Here is a 17,385-nt window from a genome sequence, read left to right as displayed (position 1 = left end):
TTAAAACTATTCTCTAATTAGCCTCTGAAAAACATTTTATGACATTTGGACCATCAAAGCTCTCACATAGGATATCAGTAGCTATGCTGTGACAAATATTTGATGACAATAGTCAGTATATTTGACCAACAGTAATGATCATCCTCCTTGATGAGATGCGTAAACAAACACAAAGTCTGTGTGACAACTCGTTTTGTTTGCCTCTTGAAATGCCTCCTTTTTGCACAATTCAATGAAATCAAGTACACAAACTGTTAAAAATGACCTTCATAAAGATAATAAAGCTCAGTCAGTTTTGATTGACACTGGAAGAAAGGTATTCATTTGACAACAAAAGGAAGTCAAACAGACACGCTTGGGAAATCACTACAAACACAATAGCTACTGTAAAGATAACGAGGCCGGGATATTTCATACACATTCTCTTTATAGTTGAATCCCTTTTTCGTAATATGTATGAATCACATACAATATTAAAACACAACATAAATTTAACAAACTGCTGTATCTGAGATTTACACCAGTTGAGTTGCCAGCCGGTGACGTTTCATGCGTGCATAATTTAGCCCACTTGAGGTCAGCAGTGTGCACACATTGAACTACATGCACAGCATGGCCGAGGTGCGCCTGCGCCACCAACTGTGACGTCAAACGGAATGTAGCCAATCAAGAGTCCGCCAACTGAAAAAGACGGAAGTGCGCGTATAGTGACCAGAAGCACAAAATTTTGTTTTGAAAGTTTGAATGTTATTGATGACTATTTGGTTAACGCTTTTCTTATCCTGGGTAAAATATATATATATATATATATATATATATATATATATATATATATATATATATATATATATATATATATATATATATATATATATATACACAAAAGGTAAATTCTTGAAGGTGAAACCAACTTTCTGCCATTTTCACAACGAGTTTGTTTTATCTTTATGTGTGGCATCTGACAAAGATAAAACATCATTTTAAGATTTGAAAATCCTTATATGTGTACCAGGCTTAACGAAAAATAAAAAATAAAAATAATCTGTCAGCTACAATACAGCCCAAATATCCATAAGGTGCCTTGAGTCATACGTTTCAATTTTCATCTAACGAAATGCATGACTTGCGGAAGAAATGCTAATTGTTTCTGCGGCTGTTCTCTTAATTGATTATCATTTGACAATGAATGAGAGCCAGGTGTGATCAATTTACACCTGTTGTTGTGGAATAAAAGCGGCTTGCTGAAGCCCGTAACTTCGGTCTCGTTTTTATGTATTTATTTATTTATTTAGTCATTCATTCATTTTAACTTCTTGACACGGTAAGTAGTCGTGAAATACCGGTGAATGATTTTAGTGGTAAATGTGTGGGCTGTGTTTTGTGACTGTGTATATTGTTGTGGGTTAAATAGTTCCAAACAATTTCCATTATATGTTTCAAGCTTGTGGCCCTGTGTCATTTTCTATGCCTTGTGAAATCTTGCCACCTTTGCACTTTGGACAGAAACAAACTTCTGAAGATGTCTGGCCGTGGCAAGAAAGCAGTCCCCAAGTCCATATCGACCGTTTCCAGATCCGAGCGAGCCGGCGTCATCTTTCCAGTTAGCCGCATTCACAGGTTTCTGAAAAAGGGCAACTACGCCAAACGTTTGGGCAACGGCGCAGCGGTCTACCTCGCTGGCGTCTTGGAGTACCTCAGCGCCGAGATCCTGGAGTTGGCGGCGAACGCCTGCCAGGCCAACAAGAAACGACGCATTTCCCCGCGCCATATTTTGCTGGCGGTCAAGAATGACGAGGAGCTCAGTCAGCTGCTGGCCGGCGTCACCTTCGCGGAAGGTGGCGTGATCCCAAATATCCACACGACGCTCCTTCCCAAAAGGACTTTGCCGGAATCCCGTGCTGAAGATGTTCAGTCGCAAGACTTTTAACTGACATTTGTATAAAGTGTAATAAAATGCTTTTGTAATGATTTGAACGCCGAGTTTGTCAACGGGTTGCTTTTTGCTAATGTAGTAATCAAAGATGGCTTCATATTGTAGTCTTACTGCTGTTACAGTTCCAATACTTGTATTTGGTGGGGAAAAGTTTACCAGTTGCCCCTGAGAGGGAGCGAAACCACACACAGGGGGCGCGGTGGCTGACTGTTTAGCAGTTATGTCTTGAATTAAAAAGGCTTTAATTAGCTACATAATGGCTGTTGATTTCGTTTTGGTTTTCGTGGTTTTATGTACATGTCTCGTGTTCATAGACGTTTCCAAATCTTGTAGGCTACTGACCTCTAGTGGACAAGGTGCAACTACTCCACCAGTGAGGCGTTTTCCACTTGAGCTTAAAGGTTTGAACTGAAAAATTATGCCCCCACCTGTATATTTTGAAACTAGCACTAGCTTCTAGTGATTTTTTTTTTTTTTTTTTTTTTTTTAATAAAATACATTTAGCATAAATATTAGAGGGCATGACAAGGATAGTTTTCATGGTGGGCATAGTTTTCAATGTCAATTTGGGAAATTAATATTTTTCAATGGCATTTGAATTTTGTCTATTTTATTAAGTAATGCATTAAGGTCAAAGTAACTTCATTGAGACCTGAATATAGTATTAAGTTTTAAAGTGAGTTGGCACTCCAAACATGTACCAGTACAAATATTGAATTATGTGATACTGTGACAGAATGCATAAAGGAATTTGCTGCTGTTTTGTATGGCGTGAACATTTAATTTTAGAATAACATGATAGATCTCTTCCGTCCCGCTAACAGTTTTTTTTTTTTTCTTGTGAGTCATGTCTTTCCAAAATAAAAACTGAATATGCTGTAAAGTTGTTTCCTTTCAGTCAAACAACCTTCATTATGTTGCCTTTCTAAAACACAAAAAGGACTTCCTGGTTCTGATAGTTTGTTTACTCATGTTTCTGTTGCTTCATTTTTTTTTAAATTGAGGTTAAGTTTATTTGACTAAGTTTGAGCAAGACATACGACCTCTACAAATTTTTCTAACTCAAGATCTTTGCCTGGCCTCTGATTGCATTACATTTTTAGTACCAATATTGGATTCTATGCTGATAAACAGCCAATGGGACACCATTGGAAAAATGACTGCAATGCATCTGTGAGACAGCAAACAAATGAGGTAACACCACATTATTATTATCCATCCATCCATTTTCTTGACCGGTTATTCCTCACAAGGGTGGCGGGGGGTGCTGGAGCCTATCTTAGCTGGCTTTGGGCAGTAGGCAGGGGACACCCTGGACTGGTCGCCAGCCAGTCACATGGCACACAGAGACAAACAACCATCCACGCTCACAAGCACACCTATGGACAATTCGGAGCGCCCAATTAACCTGCCATGCATGTCTTTGGAATGTGGGAGGAGACCGGAGTACCCGGAGAAGACCCACGCAGGCACGGGAGAACATGCAAACTCCACCCAGGAAGGCCGGAGCCTGGACTCGAACCCGAGTCCTCAGTACTGGGAGGCGGACGTGCTAATTATCCCAATGGGGCAATTAAGGTTTGGAGTTTAATTAAGTAGTTTTAGGTTGGGATTTGGTGTGAAGTTTCGCTTGAGAGGACGCTTTGGTTGGAGCTAGAGTTAGATTTACAGTTGTTAGCAATTAGCATTGGGGTTGGGTTTAAGATTGGTCGATTGAGTATTTTTGATGTAGTGTTGTCTTTAGAATGAGAATCGGGTCAGGATTCAAGTCGGCAGTTTTGGTGCAGGTTTGGCCAAAGGATTGGGGAGTTGGGTTAGATTTAGGGTTTCGGTTTGGGGGGCAGTATTAAAGACGGGATTCTGCGAGGTCATCCGTTAGCTATGTTTGTATTCTGTTGGATCTCCTAATGCAATACAAGAAATGGGGCGTAGGGGGTGGTTATATAAAATATGTGTATATCTTGGTTACAAAGGATCAGGTATTTGACATGCTGTGAAAACAACAATCTGTCTTCCTTTTATGAAAGACTAATACAAACAGTGGCGGCCATAAAATAGCACTTTGTTGGCACTCGAAGAGCATTATCAATGCGCTGTAATGATTTCCATTACATACTCACTAACGCTCTCTCACTGTACACATTTGATATTATATAATGAACCTGACACTTTCCTGCCAATACTTATTCACATGTTGATGAAGACTATCAGCGCATGTAAGGTCCACCCAGTCACACATGCAAACCCAGAATAAGTAGACTCCAACCAGGATCTAAAGCGTACGTCCAACTGAAAGGTACTTGTTACTATGTGAGTCACTGGCTCACTCAATTGCCATGACGACCGGAGTAGATGACATTCATCGTCTATCAGCATATCTGTTGCACACAGGAACTCGGTTATTGTCCTTCAGATTCATGAGAGATCCTCACATTGCAGAGCCTGCTGTGTTTGTGCTGCGCGATGGGAATCATTTATTGATATGTGGGATATGTTACAGATTATCACGTTACATCATTAGCAGGCAAAATTAACATCCAAAGCTCAATTAATAAATCTTCAATGAGATGAACATGAAAAAAATGACACTAAACATCTTATTTTCGATTGAGAACATCACTGTCAATAATTGGGTCGTATCACAAAGAACAACAGGAGGCTTTGTTCGGCAACCTTTACTGTCAAAAGAGCCATTTTAGGCCAAATAAATAACCAAAAATCTGTCTGGAGCCACAAAACATTTGAAGATTGTGATGAAGGAAACAGTGTTTTAGTGTTAGTCTAATGTACAGACTGAGGGCCCAAAACAGTGTTAATTTGAGATGCACGACAAGAGGAAAAATATGTAGCATCCAATACTTTTTTTTGAGATTCATTTTCTTCTCCCTTTAATCTTCCGTTTTTGGATTGTATTTTTTTCAAGTTTCATTTTTTTTTAAATACATTTTTAGACTTTTCTGGCTTTCTGTCAAATTACTTACATTTTTGAAAATTTTATGAACATATGGTAATTTTCTGCCTCTTCAGCGTTGTTTGGACATTTTATGGCTTTTTTTTTTTTTTTACTTTTTTCCTGCCTTTTATACTATCAATTGTCTGACTTTTTTGTGAAAAATTTTGTGGACATTTTATGGTAATTTGGGGGATTCTTTCTTGTTTTGGGGCATTTTATAGTTACTTTTTTGAAAAAAAATTTAAATCAATTTTTTTTTTTTTTTTTTTTTTTTTGCCGATGCTGTGGACATTTTAATTTTTAGGATTTCTGTATTTTTTTTTGTAGACATTTTACAGCTACTTTTTAAAAATATTATTTTCAACCATTTTTTTAAAAATTAGTTTGTTTTTTTTACTGGACAATTTCATGTACATTTTGTGGCAATTTTCTGCTTTTCCTCTTCCTTTTTGGACATTTTTAAGTAATTTTAAAAACTTTTTCATCTCCCTTCCGTCTCTCTTAAAAATGCAGACTGACATTTATGTTTAATATATTTATTCATTCTTAATATAAATCATGAATTAACTCATTTACTGCCATTGACGGAAAAAGTCGTCAACTGATGTATTTTTGCTGGGCTGTCAGTAAATGTGTTAATTTAAAGAGTATTTTATCTAAAATTGAAATCTAAATTTTAAAAAATGTTTTTTTTTTTAGAGATGCCCACAGTGAGCCACAGGAGAGGGAAAAAAAAGAGCCACATGTCTCCAGAGCCGCTGTTTGCAGACCCCTGTTATAGACAAAGCACCCTGGCCAAAAGTGAAAGACCACCTGCAATGTAGTACTGTAACGACAAATGGCAAACTTAAAAAAATGTTCCATGTGGCATAAGAATGTCAGTCAAACCTAGTCTAAGTATGATCTTCCGGTATTTGTCCAGGGATCTTAACCCTATGGTCCAAAGTGTTTCTAGGACTGGTGTTGACACAGCCGGAGCGGGTTTCAGATGTGCTGGTGGTCCTCTGGACGAACTGGAGGAAGTTCTCCTGCAGCGAGCCCTCGTGGCTGGAAACGCCAAAATCCACAGGCTGCGTTAGGCAGCAGCGGCGAAACTTGACCAGCTCCTCTCTGATCTGCCGGTTGAGCAGACCGTAGAAGAACGGGTTCACGGCGAATGAGGAGAAGGCGAGCCAGTTGACCGCCTCTTCCAAGTCTCCCGGGCTGTGCATGGAGCCTGTCAGAGACATTTGCAGGTGGAAGATGAAGTAAGGCAGCCAGCAAATCAAGAACTGACCCACAATGAATACCAAAGTGAGGGCTGCCTTTCCCCCGCTGAACGCCCTCTCCGGGGAAAGTCTCTGGGGCAGAGAGCGGTTGGTGTGGATCATGGTGGTCTGGCTGCTGATAGAGTCGGACCGATTTTTATCCGGGTTCTCGTTGGCCCACGTCGAGACGGCGGGGACTTGTTGCAAGGCGGCCAAACGGGCGACCTTGTACACGGCGCAGTAAACGGCAAAGATGACCACCGAAGGAACCAGGAAACAGAGAACACTGTAGAGCACGGCAAAAACCCCTCTTAGGCGACTGTGGCTGGCATGGAGAGAGCAATGAGCTGCGGCGATCGAGCTTTGGTTTCCATATGCTGGCCACCCAAAGAGCGTAAACAAAGCCAAGAGAACCGATTTGACCCAGATAAGAAGCATGACGCCGACGGCTAAATTGATGGTCATCTTGACTTCGTAGAGCATGGGGTGCACGATGTAGAAGTAGCGCTCCACGCTGATGGCCGTGATGGTGAAAATGGATAAACAGATGAGAAACACGTTGAGGAAGAGGTACACCTGACACTCGAGAACCGTGAACACCACGGTGCCGAAAAAGGCCGAGCTGGATATGATCCCCAGCGGCATGAGGAGGACGGCGCACAGCAGGTCCACGGCGCAAAGGTGGCAAACCAATGCGAACCTCTTCAGGTGTGGGGCTCGAGCGATCGCTACCATCACGCCAATGTTGGCCAACAAAGCGATAAGGTTCAGCGTCACCATGCAGAACAAGCCGAAAAGGTCTTTGAGCTGCGACTGGGAGCTTGTGACCACGCCCACATCTGAAGGAACTGTCGGATGTGGCGTCCATGGGACGGTTGTAAGGTTCGGCTGCGGTTGATCTGACACCGACGAAATCATGGGATAAAACTTTTCGGCCATTATTCTTCCATGACTTGATCTGTTTGGATCGGGGATGTCTTTGTGGATGGATGTCCTGAGATCAAGAGAGAGACAATCAGCAGACTTCATTGGCTATACATGAGCTCTTAAGAAATTCATCCATCCACATTCTATCGTTAACTTACAATAGTCAATAAAAATTCAACCCAAAACATTTTTTGGATGATAAGAGGTTCTTCGTGACCTCACTAGTCTATAAACATGACATTCTGATTAATATTACATTTGTGGAATATGAGATAAACAGCAAAATCCAGCAGTTTTTATCCATCTCAGGGGGCGGCCATTTTGCCACCTGCTGTCAACTGAGGATGACATCATCTTGCGCAGATCTCAACAACCAACCAGAGCTCAGCTTCAGAAAACAGGTGAACTGTGATTGGTCGTTGCCTGAGCCCTGAGCAACTGTGATGTCATCTTCAGTCGACAGCAACTGGCAAAATGGCCGCTCCCTGAGATGGATCAATACAGCTGGATTTTGTTGCTTCTCTCATATTCCACAAATGTAATATTAATCAGAATGTAATGTTTAGTGAGGTCACATAGAACATTACTGTCAAGAAATGTTTAAAAGGATACTTGAGTCATTGAACAATTTTCAGCAGTGAAAAGTTCATATTTTGTCCAGAATGTATTTGATAACTTCATTATTTTTCATGTACAATTAATACCTTTAAAAAGTATTTTTTTCTACTTGCTGTCAACTGATGATGACATCACCTGTGCTGAGGAAGTAGGTAACGACCAATCATGGCTCACCTATTTTCTGGGTTTGGTCAGTAAACAGAGCCATTTGTCGTTACCGACTTCCTCAGCACAGGTGATGTCATCATCAGTCGACAGCAAGTAGAAAAATGACTTTTTAAAGACATTAATTGTACATGAAAAATAATTGAGTTACCACATTAATTATAGACACAATATTAACTTTTTATTGCTGAAAATGTCTCAATGAGTCAAGTATCCCTTTAAGGTTGACTTCCCCTTTAAGATTTCATGCATTTATGAAATTATCCTTCCACTCCAGTCCTGCAGGTGGCAATATGTCACAAAGTGTGGACCAACCACCGTAGTTTTTCACTGGTACCAAGAAGTGATAACAAAAATGTGGAAATTTCTCTGGATAATTACATCAATTCACATCAACATCCAATTATGCTTGCATTTCGCAGTAGTACATCCTTATATCCATCCAACTGCTCAACATTTGACTGAGAATAGTTCCATAATAGCGCGACCCTTGTGAGGAGCAAGTTAAGAATATGGGTGGATCAATAGTTCCAAATGAGCCAAGCCAAATGAGGTGGCTCGGGCATCCGATAAGGATGCCTTCTGGACATCTCCGTGTTCCAAGCACGTCCCACTGGGAGGCCACACAGGTGGCCCAAAACATGCCGGAGGGTCTCCAGCCTGCCCGAGAACACCTTGGGATTCCCCCGGAGGAGTTGGACGAAGTGGCTAGGGAGAGGGAAGTCTGGAAGTCCCTGCTAATTTGCTAAAGCTGCTGCCCCCATGACCTGACCACAGATAAGTGTAAGAAAATGGATGGATGCATTCTGGTTACAAAAGTAAATCATTATCAAGTTCTTCTACAGGTTTCTTCTTAAAGCGAGACATTTAAAAATACATCATGGCTGTATAAAGTTTGAGTCTGATTCTAAATAGTAGTATATGTATATAATTTTAAGGTTAAAAACGAAGCATTTTAATATAATTTCAAAAGTACGCACCCATGATCTTCTGTGTGCTCTCGTAGCTAAGGTCAAATCAAGATGGAGCAGGTTGATTTCTCCCAAACCGCCTGTGGTGGTCCAAACCTTCATAGATGTGTGTTTCCAATTAAACAGCAGCTGATCTCTGACTCTATTATGAATGTCACTTTGTCACATTCTTCTGTTTCATTTGAAAACGGAAGAATCGTCCATCTTCTTTTCGCCAGCAGGGTTGCCATTCATGCCTGGTGCCGTGTATGGCACAGACTGTCACAAATTGTATTGTGTGTGTGTCCTGTTTTTTCTCTTCTACTCTCAAACTGACACACACTCCACTGTCCCCGGTCATGTCCAGTCTTCCCTGGGTCCTACTTCCCACCAAATTAAGGCAAGATTCCACAACTTCTTCATTAACATTTGATATGCATGCACATCGCTGGCATCACACCTAAACATACTATGTACAATTTTTATAAGTTAGCATTTTTTTTTTTTTTTTTAATAAATTGATACTGGTCAGCCAAAATTCATTTATTTACACATTATTGACTAATACAAGTTAATTTTTTTGCTTTTGTTTCCTGAAGTGATGATTTTGGACATTTTATACCCAATACCAGCAATATCCAAATTGGCTGTAAGGAAATATGGTGGAATTTTAAATATATAAGTACATTTAATATTCAGGAGTGCACAGTAATGAGGTAGGAATGTAAACTAAACACAACAAGCAGTTAGAGGGATATCCATTTATTGGTTCTATCATATAGTGCAAATCACATCACAGCCTTGTTGGTCAACATCCACAGTCAAACACAATTTGTTCCGTGACACTGGTTAGGGTTAAAAACAATATTTCCCATCAGAAATTATATAAGTGAATTCATTATGTCCAGGCTCGAACTGTCGCTATTATAAAACATGAATAAAATGCTTTAATTAGCAAAGTAACATTCTTCACCATCAAAGAAAGTAGTGAATCACCATCAAATAAGACAATTTATGTAAAACTACTCTGAAAACGCCTGACAACAAAATGGAGCATAAAAATGTCAAGCCATTAGTCATACTTCCAGCTACATGCTTTTTACGTTAGCATCTGCTTGCTAAAAACACATTTGTGTATGCAATTGAGACACAATTAATTGTATTGTACAAAAAAACGGAACTCCAAATTATCCACTTTTGGGGTGTTGCACTATTTAAAAAGCAAGGAATCTAACCAAAATTATTTCCGACTTGGTACATATTGCTTTGCATAAGAGAAGCACTTCCTTGGTATTTCTTAGCAGCTCAACATTATCGACAGATGATGACTAAAATTGCACTTTATACCTTGTCTTCCCGTAAACCTTAATTTACATAATTAAAATAACATCTGCTCTAGTCTCATTTAGAGCATTTTCAAGATTGCAAAGACGTGCATTTCGATAAAGGTTTCACAACCAGACTGCACACAAAGTGAAGCATTAGAAAGCATAAGCAGATATCACGAGATGATTTAAGGCATCTACCAAGATTACATTGTCACCGGCCATAACATTAGGTACACCTGCAAAATTCATTTACAGAGATCCAAAGAAAGCGTATAATATATTGACGTTAGTTAAATGAGTGCATGTCAATCAAAGTGCAATCCTTTATACTCAGTATTTATAGAATTACTGAATGAATACAGACAATAAAGGCATTAAGGTGCACGTCTTCTCCCTTTTAAGGAGATGCCTTTACCTGGTGTTACATATTCAGCTCAAGCAGGTAGCGCAGGCGACATTGACTCTCTTTGTAGATGAGATATTCACTCTGGCTGAAGCAGCTCTCAGAGTACTCATCCTGCTTTATAGGCTTGCCCTGCGGGACGGCCACCTCCTTGCCCTCCAGGGTGACGAAGACGTCTTTAGAGGGATCTGAAAACACAACAATATGGAATTGACAGGATAGGAAACAGTCATTTTATGCAGAGTACCTTTTGCAAAGTCTCTCAAAAGCATCGACATTCATCACTTTAACGTCGACTACTAAATATTAGAAGCCGCCACTATATACAAGTGATCAAACTTGTGCTGTTACTTAAGTACCTGGTTCCACTTGACCACGTGCAACTACGGAATCAAATCCAGCAGGAGCCTTTTTCAAGGAACAGTTGTCTCTGGTGATGGTATGTTCTCTCCCAAGGGCCACTTCACTCAAAAACATCACGCCAGTATTTTTAGACGTGCGCACTAAAAACAAGAATGAAAATCATTTTTTTTTTTGGCATTGTTTCAACGATTTGCGATGTACGAAGGCGTATTAGCGCTAAGAAAAAAACTTGCACATTTGCGCGAAAAAAAAGAAAACTTAAGTGGCAAATTTGTGAGGAAAAACACTCTTCATAAAATAAAAAGATTGGAGACGGATTTCTTCTTAATTTACTGGTGCCCATAAGAGGGAACACATAACCCCAATCCTGGCCTCTCTTCACTGGCTGCCCGTGAAATTTTAGAGTCCACTTTAAGATTCTTCTATTTGTTTTCAAATCTCTAAATGGTCTTGCCCCACCTTATCTCGCTGAGTTCTTGCACCCCTACACACTTGCCCGGTGCCTCAAGTCAGCAGGCCAGACTCAATTGGAGGTACCGAGGGCTAAGCGGAGGCTCGAGGCCCTCCCTTTGGAACGACCTTTCACAAAATAATAGAAAAACAAAACAAACAAAAAAAACCTACTTGTATACGCATTTAAAAATGTTTGCTTTGCTCTTGTTTTGTTTCCTTGTTCTTTACTGCACAACCAATATTTATGTTTATGTACAGCACTTTGTATACAGCAATGCCTGTTCTTAAAGTCTTTTATAAATAAAGTTATGTTGAGTTAATTTAAACTCATCATACATGGCAGCGAGAGGGACAACACTTCCTGATCCCCTATCAGCTGACTAACACAAACCAATAAGAAGCTAGCATACTTTGTTTAAGTTGAATGACAGAGAACAGCAGATTCCACACATCAACTTAGCTACTTGTACAAAAAAAAAAACACAACAAAATATATGAATGTGTAAAGTAAATATACATTTTAACTAATTAACTTAAATGCTTGCTCCTCAGGGTGTTGACTTTCACAAAACAAAGCGTCTTGGTCGCTGGCGGTACCCAATCTCTGCTAAAGCAATTTACTACCCTCCTAATTTGAAAACCCGACCAGAAAGTATTGCCACAAACATCCGAATGCGATACGTTTGTCGTGTGAGTTTTTTCTCGCAAATTTTCCACTTTATAATGTGCCAAATTTGAGACATTAAAAAGAGGCAAATTTGCGTGTTCATCGCAATGTATCGCAAAAAGGTTTTTGCGCACTCATCAGGTGGTTTTCGAGACGTGTCGAAATAGAAGTACTTCTTCGCAAAAGTGTCACGTGACCCTGGCCAGTCACATGTGTCGGAAGTCACATGACGAGCATTTCTCTTGTTTTTTGGAGTCGTGGCGGCTGCGCAGCGCTACACACATGGCCCGACAAAGAGACAGAAGTCTTTAGAAACCTCATTAGAGAAGACAGAGTAACCTCTATTTTAGACAGCAAACAGAGGAATGCGGAGTGCTATAAGGCAGCGGTCCCCAACCACCGGGCCACGGACCGGTACCGGGCCGTGGGCCACTTTGGACAGCACAGTTGAAAGAATAAAAAAATAAATACATAAATAAATAAATAAAAAATACTGTACTTCCGGTTAATTGATTAGCTTAATGATTAACTCATTCACTCCCAGCCGTTTTCACTGAAGCAACCCCGTTCCATTTACTGGATTTGGACTGATTTTTTGCAAGGGCCATAGAATATTGTGTCCTACTGCTATAAAAACATGGAACCTACCAAAAGAAAGAAAGAGTCTCTTCTTTCATCAGGAAAAAAACAGTATATTTGTATCTGTTTCCGTTTTGCAGCAATTAGCATTAGAATATAGCTAATTTTCATCATTATTCACAAGTTTCTTGTTGCAACGTGGGCCTGGCTGATCTCTTATACTCTGCTGCCACCTGATGGCCGAATTTTGTAATAACTACCATTGCTTTTAAGCGACCTCTTCAGGTCAGAGGCTGCATCAAAGCCTCAAATCCTGCTCTAGCATAAAAAAACAACAACAAAAATAAAAAAAATTAAAAAAAACGTATAAATACGTCTTTGGGAGCAAATGAGTTAATAAAAGCCCCCCTGCCCCCAACCACTGGGTTGCGGTAGGCCACTCGCGAGAACATTTGAGATTTTACGAGACGGGAAGTTACGAGAATTGCGCCCGAAGTGAAAAACACGCAATGGAAACACCGACCATTCGAAATTGTGCTTTTTTGAAAAGCTGTAATGAAAACGCACCTTGTGACTCGTCAGCATTTCGTCTTACCATAGCATGCAGACTTGGCGTTTTCAGATGCAAAATAGATCCCCCGACCAACACGACCTCCTGAATGGGGCATTATCCTCAGGCCGCTCTTAAGTATAGCGGCCACCACTGCTATGTTTGTGCCATGCCACAGCAGACGACGGTTCTCCAGTGCATCGTTCTCCTGAAATCTCTCCCCCTGCAATGTGCAACGATTAAATTCCATCTGTATTCATTTGTTTTAAATACAGCCAAGATCCTAACCTCAGTCTGTCTGTTGACTTCCCATACGTTAACAATTTTCGGCTTGCGGTAGCCCTGTGTTTGCTTCAGGTACGTTTGTATTATCTTGAATGTTTCTGCGCTTTTATCCATCAGAGAGAGCTTGCACTTGAGTGAATTGTAGTCCTGGTCAAGCGGGTCAGGAACAGTCTCAATCATCTCTTTCTGCGCCTTCTCCGTTTCTGATTTCAGAGTCTGGGCGAGCTCAATATCTGCCAGCACCTACAGGAGCATTCGGGAGGGAGATCGTCTGAAGAAGAGCCGAAGGATATTGAAAAACAATAAGAAGAAGAAGAAAGCAAATTACCATCAGCATCTCTTTCTTCTTTTCCACAATGTCGTTGTTGTCAATGGTTGGTGGTCTGCTGCGACCAAAGTTATGTGGGATTGTTGTAAAGAACTTGGAGGAAAGTTCTTCAAGACATGGACGTCTGCTCTTTTGATTCAAAGCTGCTTCAATTTCTTCCAGCACCTCGAAGCCCTTTGCAATTTGAAGCTTACTGAGTTTACCCAACGGCATCTTCTTGACATCTAGATCAACACACAAAGTCCACAAATTGAGATCATTTCAAATTCAAATGTTCCTAGTTTCGATTTTCTTCTGTGATTTCTACCTATGCAGCTTTCACTAAACCTTTCAGTGGTGACACTTTCAATAAAAATAAAAGGATGACAAAGACTGGAAGATTGGTGGGAGGTAAAGTCAAACTTCATAATAAAGTTCATAATAAAGTTCAGTCATAGAAACCGTTCCATTCAATGGCTCAAGTCATACATGTACTTTGAGAGATTACTATAGTGCCTGAACCGGTCCATGCTACAAATGACGCCGGGTCACACCCACCTAAGTTCATACATTCCATCGCCTCCTTGAACATGTCATTGCTGAAAATGAGCTTGATGAGCGTCTGCGTGGCTACATCAAGGGCGCAAGGGAGGATGTTTTGAGTGACCTTGACAGCTGTTCCATCAACACTGTCCACCTAACAAATGTAACAAAAAAAAGGACTGCTGATAATCAATGTGGTTTATCAATATTTCAATTGTCACGGCTCTGTGACATCAACTTATCGTTTAGTAGTCAACTCACCTCACATCTATAAAAAAAAACAACATTACCTTGACTTCTGCATCCTGTTCCCCATCCACCTCGATCAAGGTGTACTTCCCAGAGTGAGACACGAAATTCATGCGATCACTCCAGTTGTTCTTTGTCTTGTCCTTAAACTTTTTTTCAAAGTCCTTCACGGCACTCTCAACGTTGGAAAATGAATTCAGTTTGGATTGGCCCACCTCACCCTGAGGTTCCATGAAAAGGAAGTCAGGTATCAAATAGGGAACATCATCACATTATAACTGAGATCAAAAGGAGTGAACCCCAAAAATGTTTTTGACAATATGTTCGATGAAGCCCCGCTAGTCTAAACACGACATTCTCGTTAATATTGCATTTGTGGAATGTAAACTAAGGAGCAAAATCCACCCGTTTTTATCCAGCTCCGGGGGCGGCCATTTTGCCACTTACTGTTTAGCTGAAAATGGCATCACAATTACTCAGGGCTCAGGCAATGACCAATCATGGCTCACCTGTTTTCTGAAGCTGAGGCCTGATTTGTCATAAGTGGTTACACACTGAGCTCCCCAGGTCCATTGTCCGACCATATACAGCCACATGACATGACTTATTTCATTAAAAAACATGCACAAGCATTTGGAGGGACTGTACAAACATTTTGGGGGCATACAAGCTAGCTACCAATGAGTCACATATGATTGTCTTGACAAGATGTCAGATGAGTCTCTTGCTTTGAGGATATATATATATAAATCCTGTACTCATACTGTGAACATGACATCTCTGATCCACTGACAAAAGGAGACTTTGAATCAAATGTCTTTCCTAATAGGTGCATGTAGGAATGGTGAAAAACATTTTGTTTGTTTGACATGGTTGTGTTATTGTTACATGTGCAGCTGATGCAAAATGGTTATATAAAGGTTGCGTTTTTACACAGTTAAGACTTGCCATGTGTTTTGTGTAGCGTTAGCATGTGGGATGCAATTTTTATAGATTCATGTTTTATTTGTTTGTCTATATGCTAAGATGAACGATTATGACGTAAACTAAGTGATATGTAGGAAGTGGTAAAGCCATATATTTGTTATTTTTGTTGTAATCATGTTAAAGTTTACTAGGTTTATACCTGTAGTAGTAGATCAACTGTCTTTCATATTAATGCTTCATTTGCCTTTATTGTAGTATCCTTGAATGATCCTATTATTATTATCAACTTATTATTTGTATGTTATGCTTCAATTTGTTGTTTATTTTATTATATGATTGGGTGCTTAAGCATTTACATGGTTTCGAAGTCATAACGGCTCTCTTAAGAGAGACCGGGACAACAATGTAGTCCATGACAAAAACGAGTTGGACACCCCTCATCTAGCAAGTCAACATTCATACAACTTACCACTCTGCCCCATCTGTTCCATGAATAATACTTGTTGGCTGCTTTAATGATTTGAATGACGTAAAACTTATTATTGTTGAACCCAATATTCGTCTGATTGAGCATGCAGTCATAGTCTTCGTGGACCTGGAGGGAAACGATACAGTATTTGTTATTTGTCACTCACTTGTGTCTGCATATAACTAACGACTGGGCCTTGACGTGAGTGGCTAACCTCTCCACTGTTTGACAGTGAGCAGTGTTCGTCCACCTTCTTCTTGCCTTTGATTTGCGGCCCAGCTGCCAGAAGGGCTTCTTTGGCGGATGTAAATGCATCTTTAGGCTTCGGTGCCTCGGGTTCTTTCTTCATCTTCTTGCTGGCCGCTCTTGTAACGGCGGCAGCAGCGCGTCTCTTTGGCGGCATGATGATGGGTGAGAAGCTGAATGGACACACAGAGCTGCTATGTTGCTAAAGTAGCCGCGATGTCTGTGTCCGTCTGGGCATGTTTAGACGTGCCCTGCTAGTACAGCCATAACCACATCATTAAAGTGTGTGTAACGTGCAACAAGAGATGCAAGTCGCTTTTTAAAATCGTACCCTAAGATGTGTAGACTTAACCATGTTTATGAACGAATCTGCGTCGTCATAAAGACGTCAGGAACTCACCTTTTAACTTCCAATGGAGTCACACGGAAATAAATAAGGGTTGTTAGAGATAAAGACACACGCACACACACGAAAAACAAAAACAAAAAAACAAAACAAAAAAAACACCACAGTCTTGAAGGTCTGACTTTAGGGATTTTCGGGAAGTTTTCCTCGTCAGTGTTTCAGGAAGAGGCGGAGCTCCGCCATGGGACCACAACAAAGCTAACATGTGGGCCGACACCGCCACCTTGCGGGCAACCCGGTAAGTGTTCTTCTGCATTTTCAAACACATTTTTTTTTAAGTTAATGAAATTACTCACCTAAAATATTTGTTTCTATTACACCTATATTTTAATTGTGGGCCTTGAATATATAAAAGAGCTATAGTTCACTCTGGCGTGATCATATTAAAACCGTAACGTTTAAACACAAGATGGCAGTGTTACTATTTTTTATTTTACCCAGAACTTAATCGTGTTGCCGTGTTTTAGAATACCAGTAGAGGCTCATATTTAAAATATTGTGTGCGGACAAAATGGCTGTGGAATGAAGGTGCACTAATTAGACTAAAGCATCCTGCGGTGGGTGATTTACAAGTTAACCAGTATTATTTTTATGCTGAAACTTAGCCAAATATCCATTCGATTTAATTGCTTTGGAAAAAGAGATTTCAAATAATCTAATAAATAATCTTGTCAGCTACAAATGTTAAGGTTTTCACAGCAGTAGTGAAGGTGCACATCATAAGCACTGGTAATCATAGTATTAGGCCTAGACAGATTATTACAGGCGATTATATTAAAACTTTTTCCAGCATTCACCTGTAATTATCATAATTCAA

At 40.2% G+C, this 17,385-nt stretch overlaps 3 protein-coding genes across 3 annotated transcripts; 1 reads left to right on the top strand and 2 right to left on the bottom strand.

Annotated features, from left to right (window-relative positions):
• Positions 1–1,171: 1,171 nt before the first annotated feature.
• LOC144024359 (histone H2A-like) lies at positions 1,172–1,968 on the top strand. The gene is made up of 2 exons (XM_077530596.1): positions 1,172–1,321; positions 1,504–1,968. The coding sequence occupies exon 2, from the start codon at positions 1,520–1,522 to the stop codon at positions 1,925–1,927; it is 408 nt and encodes a 135-aa protein (XP_077386722.1). The 5' UTR covers positions 1,172–1,321; positions 1,504–1,519; the 3' UTR covers positions 1,928–1,968.
• A 2,625-nt stretch (positions 1,969–4,593) lies between these two features.
• Positions 4,594–9,073, bottom strand: gpr61l (G protein-coupled receptor 61-like). The gene is made up of 2 exons (XM_077529926.1): positions 8,824–9,073; positions 4,594–7,127 (listed from the first exon to the last, which is right to left on the bottom strand). The coding sequence occupies exon 2, from the start codon at positions 7,070–7,072 to the stop codon at positions 5,780–5,782; it is 1,293 nt and encodes a 430-aa protein (XP_077386052.1). The 5' UTR covers positions 7,073–7,127; positions 8,824–9,073; the 3' UTR covers positions 4,594–5,779.
• Positions 9,074–9,539: 466 nt separating this feature from the next.
• On the bottom strand, positions 9,540–16,743 carry parp3 (poly (ADP-ribose) polymerase family, member 3). Its single transcript, XM_077528657.1, has 10 exons — positions 16,563–16,743; positions 16,131–16,335; positions 15,917–16,042; positions 14,562–14,741; positions 14,287–14,425; positions 13,750–13,973; positions 13,425–13,664; positions 13,182–13,359; positions 10,884–11,027; positions 9,540–10,712 (listed from the first exon to the last, which is right to left on the bottom strand). Exons 2-10 carry the CDS (start codon positions 16,317–16,319, stop codon positions 10,543–10,545), a joined length of 1,590 nt encoding a protein of 529 aa, XP_077384783.1. The 5' UTR covers positions 16,320–16,335; positions 16,563–16,743; the 3' UTR covers positions 9,540–10,542.
• Positions 16,744–17,385: the final 642 nt, after the last annotated feature.

The sequence above is a fragment of the Festucalex cinctus genome, chromosome 8 (genome assembly GCF_051991245.1).
Source record: "Festucalex cinctus isolate MCC-2025b chromosome 8, RoL_Fcin_1.0, whole genome shotgun sequence".
NCBI classification, from domain to species: domain Eukaryota; kingdom Metazoa; phylum Chordata; class Actinopteri; order Syngnathiformes; family Syngnathidae; genus Festucalex; species Festucalex cinctus.
This window is presented reverse-complemented; position numbering and strand designations above follow the sequence as displayed.

Coding starts and splice junctions, on each gene's coding strand:
- LOC144024359 (XM_077530596.1), top strand. CDS start 1,520: ATGTCTGGCCGTGGCAAGAAAGCAGTCCCCAAGTCCATATCGACCGTT.
- gpr61l (XM_077529926.1), bottom strand. CDS start 7,072: ATGGCCGAAAAGTTTTATCCCATGATTTCGTCGGTGTCAGATCAACCG.
- parp3 (XM_077528657.1), bottom strand. CDS start 16,319: ATGCCGCCAAAGAGACGCGCTGCTGCCGCCGTTACAAGAGCGGCCAGC. Junction 16,043..16,130: donor CACTGTCAAACAGTGGAGAG/GTTAGCCACTCA, acceptor GTTTCCCTCCAG/GTCCACGAAGACTATGACTG. Junction 14,742..15,916: donor GGAACAGATGGGGCAGAGTG/GTAAGTTGTATG, acceptor ATGGAACCTCAG/GGTGAGGTGGGCCAATCCAA.